Here is a 7,847-nt window from a genome sequence, read left to right on the forward strand (position 1 = left end):
GGGCGGGCGCGGTGACGCGGCCAGCGGGCGGGCTCCGCGTGGCCCGAAGCGCGGTAGGCGGCCCGGGCTCTGCCCCGACGCCGGCCTTCTTCCCAGCTTGTGGCCGAACCCTACGAACAGACGCGGCTGTCAGCAGCCCGCGCCTCAGAGGTGGTAGGCTGGGCAGACGGAGCAGCCGCGCGCGCACTAGCCGGGCTTCTTCCTGAGGAGGAGGCCGGAGGGCGCCGCCGGGGACCGAGAAGCTCGCGGGGCCCAGAGCGGCGGCTCCCGCAGGACCAGGGGCGCCCGGAAAGCCCCGGATGTGCGCGTGGCTGGACCCTGCGGGTCACGGGGGCAAGCGAGGAGCTGGGCCGCCGTGCCCGTCAGTGTCCGGTCTGCGCGCGCCCCACCTGGGGCGCGACTGGCCTCCGCGTGGTGTCCTCAGATGTCCCCTTTTCTGTTTTCTTTTTTACAGGACCTTGCAAATGCTGTTCTCAGGGCTGTAGTCCTCAGAGGACTTCTGTTGTCCCGGTGGCGAGTATGAAGCAGGGCCTCGTGCGTGCGAGGCGAGTGTTGCACCGCCGAGCTGCGCCCCTGGAATTTCTTCTGTTGCTGGAGTCTAACTTGCCCAGGGCGGGTGGCATCACACTCGTGGTCCTCCTGCCGCGGCCTGCGTGGTTGCTGGGGTTACAGACGTGCCCCCCCTATGGTCAGCTGACCAGAGATCTTCAGAGCTGTGGACACACTTCACAGCCTGAAAGAAGGCCTCCACCCCTACACTTTGAGAACACCTGCCTTAGCCGGTGCTGTGGTGCGTCCGGATGTCCCTAAGCCCCGTGCGGCCGCTGGGCCGGCTTCTAGGGTCGGAATGATTCGAGGTCAGTGCGGGGTGGGGTGGGGTTGGGGGTTGTTGTGGGCGTGAGCCTGCGTCTGCTCCTGGCGGGGAGCCTGGAAACAGTATAAGGGAGGCCAGGGGGCTTGCTCTCCGCCGCAGCTCCCGTTTTGCTCTTGCTGCTTTTGCGGTCTTCCGGCCCAGCCGGGAGCTGTTGCCCGCCCTCCATCATGCCATCCTGCCATCCTGCCTTGGAGCCAGCTGACTGCGGACTGAAACCTCCACAAATTGAGCCCCGTAAACTTTCCCTCATCTGGTATTTTGTCTCAGCAACAAGAGAAAAGTAACGAACACAGCTAGTTTAGTACCAAAGTAGCAATTAACACGAGGTTTTAAAACTTCACCGTAGGCTGCGCGTGGTCGCACACACTGATCGCAGTGCTTGGGAGGCAGAAGCAGCATTGCCTGGGCCGCGTCGTTCGGAGACGCTGCGCCACGCAGTGAGACCCGGCCTCAAATAATTTGTGTGAAACATATTCATGCGTATAGGCAAATGAGAAACATACAGGAAAACAACCAGTGGATTTGTGCACTATAAAAGGGGGCTTTGTGGACCAGCCAGATAACTCAGCAGATTTAAGCGCCTGCTTAGGAAGACACGGGATGGCCCCACCCCTGGGGCACTGCCACAGCGATTGAGACAGTGCCTGTAATCCCAGCGTTTGGGAGGCTGAAAACAGGAGAATCACTGAGCCCAATCTGTGTTGTGACACCCTGTAGACCTTGTACTAAATACAAAAAAAAACCCAAAAAAAACACCTAGCAAAGACAACTTTAAAAATAAATAAATAAATTTACGGATGTAAATGAAAAAAAAAAAAAATAGTGCAAAATTCCTTGGAGTGTACTTGAAAAAAAAAAGGTGCTTTGAGATTTAAAAAATGTCTGAGTCCTATAGGATGAAAGAACAAAAAGGTTGTTAGGCACATTAATAGTTTCTTAAGGGGGCTGGGGAGATGGCTCAGTGGAATAAGCGCTTCCCTGGCAAGTGCAAGGGCCTGAGTTCAATCCCTGGTTCCGAAAAGAAAAAAGAAAACCTATTTGGGTTTGGGGCTAGGGCTATAGTTTAGCAATAGGACATGTATTTATCACGGCTCTGGATTCAATGGGCAGCCCTGAAACAAAAATGAAACAAATGTATTTAAAGCCCTTCCTCCACTATTGGTGGACTGCGGTGCTGCCCACCCTGTGTGTGTGCACAGTGTAGCACACTGTGCTCGTGTGTCATAATTTTCACTCTGCCATGGCCCTTTCTCCCTTCCAGATGGAGCTGGGCAAACCCATCGTGATCTGTGCACCTCTCGCCCCTTGCTTAACCCACTGGTGTTTCACTGCTTGTTGAATAGATCTAGGGAATCCATAGGGACAGGACTTGGCTGTGTAGTGCAGGCTGGCTGCAACCCTGCCACAGCCCTCCTGCCTCAGCTTCTGAGTGCCGGGATTCTAGCTGTACACCATCGTGCCCCGCTGATGGACCGGTACTTGTGTTGAGCATTTAGATTGTTTCCCTGACAGTGCTTTAGTTCACATGCTTTTATTTCTCCTTGCCTACCTGTGAAAAACTATCTAAACCAGTAAATGGCAAACATATTTTTCCACATGCTCATAGCATTAAAAATACTGGCAGGGAAGCCAGACCTGGTGGCACATGCCTGTAATCTCAGCACTGGGGAGGCTGAGGCAGGAGAATCATTTCAGGTTCAAGACCAGCTGAAAGCTGATAGGTTCTGGCCCTAATATGAATTGCTAAAATCATTATGGTGGTCATCTAAAATGGCTGGTGGGCTGGAGAGATGGCTCAGTGGTCTAAAGCAGCTACTTGGAACAAGCTTGGCAAAGCACAAGGACCGCGGTTCGATCCTTCAGCACCACATGCCAGCCAGCCTCGCCCCCTGGTGGGCTGAGCTGGCCACACACACACACAATAAATAAATGTAATAAATAAATAAATAATTTAAAAAAAAATAAAATAAAATGGCTGGTGCCCTTAAACAAAAGCCCATCTTCCCCAAGACCACTTCCCCTTCTCCAACTCAGCCCAGAGTAGTTTCCCTTCACCCTTCCCCCCGTCTCAGGGAAGACCCCCAATCAGCTCCCTCATGTATATCCAAACATCCCCTTTGGACTCTACCCCTGAAAGAAGGCTGTAGAAGCCTCAGTCTCCTTTTGTTCCAATCCAGAGAATTCCCAGCTTCCCCAAATTCTCTCCGTGTCCTCAGAGAAAATAAAGCCCCTTTCTCTTTTTTCTTCTGCCTGTTTTTCTGCTGCACCACGCACCTGAAAAAAACCTATCAAAAGCCAGGCTGAACTGCATAGTGAGACCCTGTTTCAAAAAGACCAAGAGTCAGGGAGATAGTTCAGTGGTGTAAGTGCCTGCCTGGCAAGCGCAAGGTCCTGAGTTCAATTCCCAGTACCAAAATAAATAATACTGGCAGCAGGCACATCCCTAATGTATGACTGTGTAGTTCATGGACATGGTATGAACTGCTACCCCAAAGTAGTATGTTCATCATAACTCTGCCATAAAAAAGGAACAATATATAAAAAGTTATGTGGGCCTGGGGAGATAGCTCAGTAGAATAAGCAGCTCAGGGCCCTGAGTTCAATCTCCAGTACTGAAAAAAAAAAAAAAAAAAAAGTAAGTGCCAAGTGGTACCAGCTACACGAGAGGTCACTTAAGCCCAAGAGCTCAAGGCTGCCCTGGATGAGGCAGCAGAACTTCTAAGAAAAGAAAAAGAAAAGCTGACCACGGTGGTGCAGGCCTGTAATCCTAGCCCTTAGGAGGCTGAGGCAGGTGGATTTTTTGTTTTATTTTATTTTGTTTCGTCTTTTTGTTAATTCTCCTGGAGAAGCTTGTCCCGCTGACTTTGCTGACAGGAACTCAGCCGCTCCAATCATCAGACAAGCTCGGGTCCCCGATGTCACTGAGGAGGGCTGTGGTTCTTTCCAGGGGAGCTCTGGGCCTTGCCTCGAGCATCACTTCCCGGCTCCATGCAGACCCCTCAGCCCGCTGGCACAGGCTTTGTGGCTTCCACCCCTGACCTTTGGGCCTTCCCAGCACAGATCTTGGTACAGGCTTGCATGAGACGCTGTCGCGCTCTCTAGGCCTCAGCGGGACTCGGGGAGGACGTTGGGTGGGATCCAGGCCCTCGGCTGGATTTTTTGGGTCTCTAGTGTGTGGACAAGGCCAGCCTGGGCTACATACCAAGACGTTTCAAAGAAAAGCAGGTAGGGGAAGGAGAGTGGGCTAGGCAGGGGTGTGCTTCCTGTATATGAGGCCTCGTGTGCAATGCCTGCACCACAAAAAAGAGGAAAAGTGAAATGAACACAGTCCCAGACGTTTATTTATTGGCCACGCACACAAAACCCTTAGAAGCCCAGGGTAGAAGACAGTGCTGAAAGTGGGAAGGGCAGCTCCCCAACCCTCCGAGAACTGGAGGCCTCCGTGCTGTACCACCATGTCCCTGCGAACACAAGTTCAAGGCCAGCCTGAACCACACAAAAACAAAACAAGGGCCGGCCAGATAGCTCAGTGGACTAACGGGCCTGCTTATGCAGAGCGCAGTGGCCAGGGGTTGGATCCCTGGCCTACCACGCCAGCCCTGCCCCTGCGGCGCGCCGAGACAGTGATAGAGACTGGGCATGGTGGCGCCCACCTGTAATCCTAGCACTTGGGAGGCTGAAAACGGGGATCACTACAAGTCCAGTCTATGTAGTAAGACCCTGTACCAAATACATAAAAAACAAAACAAGGCCAGGGAGATAGCTCAGTAGAATAAGCATTTGCCTGGCAAGTGCAAGGGCCTGAGTTTAATCCCCAGTACTGGAAAAAAAAAAAAAATGCTACTAAAGATGCCTAAGTGCTCCCCCTTTTCATATGTATATAATTTATTTATTTAGTCCAGAGTTTTGCTGCGCAGCTCAGACTCACAGTGATCCTCCTGTCTCAGCCTCCCCAACACTGGGATTACAGGTGTGCGCCACCACTCCATTTTGGTGGCTGCAGAGCACCAGCGTCCTGGCATGCACACGGCACGTGGTACCGGGGATTGAACCTAGTCCTTGCGCTTGCCAGACAGGTGCTTAGACCGCTGAGCTGTCTCTCCAGCCCCTATTTATATTTTTAGTTGGAGTTGTGGATCCTTTCTAAGTGTGCCACTGGTCGTGTTAAGTATTTGTGACTTTCAGATTGTGTGGTCTGACCTTTCGGGCACAGGCATGCAGGCTCCTCCCTCTGGGTCTGCTTTTGTGAGCACTTGGACTTCCTCATCTTATAGTCCGTACCTCTGCACGGAGCAAAGCCAGCCAGCCATCTTCAGTCCCCTCCTTGGGTTTTTACTGAAATTAGAAGAGTAAGTCTGTTTCTTGAGTTTGTCAGCTGTTCTTGCAGACTAATCAGAAAGTTTTGCAGCTCACAGTTCTGACCAAATACTTTTAAAACCCACTGAGAGACTTGATTCAGATATTCTTTAATGGCCTAGAAAATTCTGTTGGTTAATGTCTAAGTGTTGGTTAATGCTTGTTCGGTTTAGGTGTTTTTTGCTTTTGAAGATGTAAGTAAGCAGCTGAGTATGACACGCATGTCTGTAACACTTGTGAGGCTGAGGCAGGACGATTGCTGCAAATTGGAGACCAGCCTGGGCTACATAGTTCAAGGCCAGCCTAAACTATGGAGTGAGACCCTGGCTCAAAAAGACAGACCAAGGGCCAGCCAAATAGCTCAGCGGATTAAAATGCCTGCAAGCAGGTGCAGGGCCAGGGATTCATCCCTGGGTCTGCCACGCTGGCCCTGCCCCCCAGGACACACTGAGCCAATTGAGACTGGGCGTGGTGGCGCACACCTGTAATCCCAGCTCTTGGGAGGCTGTAAACAGGCAGTTCACTACGAGTCCGATCTAGTAGTGAGACCCTGAACACCCTGTAGACTTTTCCCTAAAATAAAAAAAATAAAAAAATAAATTAAAATTAGAAAAATAAAATAAAAGAGACAGACCAAAAATAAGTCAGTAGGGGCCGGGGAGATGGCTCAGTAGGATAAGCGCTTGACCGGCAAACGCAAGGATCTGATTTCAATCCCCGGTTCCGCCAAAAAAAAAAGTCAGTATGCAGTTATTAGGGCTTGCTGCAGCAGCACACGCACCAGCATGGCCTCTGCCAAGGACGACACACAGCTCCATGAAACACTCATTTTTTTTAAAGCAGTTACTAGAAACAAAGTCACTTCTAAATCATGCCGTTCCTCGTGTGTGTCCTCCACACGGGCTCCTCATGCCAGCCGTCTCTGGTGGAAGGGGTTTGCTCCACTCCCGGATGCAGTTGTCGCTGAACCTGAGGGCTTGCGTTCGCCGGCACTTGGCCCCCAGGACGGTGGCTGTGACCCTCCCTCTGCTCGGCCCCCCTGGACACATCATCAGCTCTGGGGGATGAGCGGTCAGGTGCAGGCTCCGGCGTCCTCGGAGAAGGCACAGCGGCAGCCCAGGGCGGGTACCTGCCCTCCTGCCTGCCAAACACCTGTAAAGTTTCCTTGGCTCTGATAAAAACATAAATTCCAATTCCAATGTGTTTTTTCAGCACTTCAGCTGGCCTTTCTCTGGAAAACCCCTGCCCAAGGTCTGCCCAAATGCCCAAGGTCTGCTGGGGCTGGGGAGGCTCCATTCCAACCATTTTCTTGATATTTTGACTAAAACATGACTTGTTTTTTAATACAAGATTTTGCTGTGTAGTTCAGGCTGCTCCTGAGCTCACTGTGTAGCCCAGGCTGGCCTTGAACACTGAGTGATCCTCCGGCCTCAGCCTCCCGAGCGCTGGGTGGGATTAGAGGTCCGGCTACACATTGATCTTCATAGTCTTCTATTTCATGGGTGTCTTCTTTGTTATTTCTGGGGCTCACTTGCTTGCTCCTTCTCTAACTTCTCAAGTGGGGCACCCCATGGATTTGTCGCCATCTGCCCTGTTTTCTTTTTTCTTTTTTTCTTTTTTTTTTTTTTTTTTCTCCGAATGCCCTCAGGGCTTGTTTGGCTGGCTGGAGAGTTGTGGGGATCGAACTAGAGCCACCTGAGGCTGCCAGCTTGGTGGAAGCAGCCACTTAAAGAACTGAGCTAGGGCCAGGCCCCCTCTGCCCTGCTTTCTAAGGCAGCACGTGTCCTGAAGGGTGCACGTCCTCAGCTTCTGCTGGAGCTCACAGCTTTTATAATGAGACTCCGCTTTCATCTGTAGGGTTTCACTGCTACCATTCTGAATGTGTTACAATTTTCATTGTTTTATTCTCCTTTTCTGACTTAGACATGTGGCTTTTAATTTCCAGTGATAAGCATTTTTCCCCTTTATCTCTCTTTTTTTTTTTTTTTTTTTGAGACAAGATCTACTTATGTAGTTCGGGATATCCTTAAACTCATCATGTAGTGCAGGCTAGGCCTGAACTCAAGGAAATCTTCCTGCCTCAGCCTCCCAAGGGCTAGGATACAGTATTTTTCTAATTTGCATGGAGCATTGCCTCATGAGATGTCACGAGGATTGAACCCAGCACCTCCTGCACATCCTCTGCCACTGAGCTAAATCTCCAGCCCTGGTTTTAGTCTTTTTTCTTTTTTTTTTTTTTTTCAGGCTACCTTTATTTATTTATTTGTGTGTGTGTGTGTGTGTGTGTGTGTGTGTCCAGCTCAGCCCACCAGGGGGCGGGGCGGGCTGGCATGTGGTGCTGGGGATTGAACCGCGGTCCATGTGCTTTGCTAAGCTTGTTCTAAGTAGGCCCCTGAGCCATCTCACCAGCCCCTTAAAATGTATTTAGTACACAGTCTACAGGGTCTCGCTACATAGATTGGACTCATAATGATCCTTCTGTTATCAGCCTCCCAAGTCTGGGATTACAGCACGCCACCATGCCCAGTCTCAATCGCTGTCTCAGCACATTCCAGGTGCGGGGCCACACCAGGGATCGAACCCCTTCTGAGTCTGCCTAAGCAGGTGCTTTTTAGTC

The 7,847-nt window shown here is 51.1% G+C and overlaps 1 protein-coding gene across 1 annotated transcript in view; it reads right to left on the reverse strand.

Moving 5' to 3' along the window:
• Ccdc43 (coiled-coil domain containing 43) overlaps positions 1 to 1,040 on the reverse strand; it is a 12,470-nt gene extending 11,430 nt beyond the window's left edge. The window contains exons 1-2 of the mRNA XM_004633939.2: positions 962 to 1,040; positions 115 to 318 (exon numbers count right to left, since the gene is read on the reverse strand). Coding sequence (XP_004633996.1) covers positions 115 to 318; positions 962 to 1,040 — 283 coding nt within the window. The remainder of the gene's footprint in view (positions 1 to 114; positions 319 to 961) is intronic.
• Positions 1,041 to 7,847: the final 6,807 nt, after the last annotated feature.

This window comes from Octodon degus, unplaced genomic scaffold (assembly GCF_000260255.1).
Source record: "Octodon degus isolate 3935 unplaced genomic scaffold, OctDeg1.0 scaffold00056, whole genome shotgun sequence".
Taxonomy (NCBI): Eukaryota; Metazoa; Chordata; class Mammalia; order Rodentia; family Octodontidae; genus Octodon; species Octodon degus.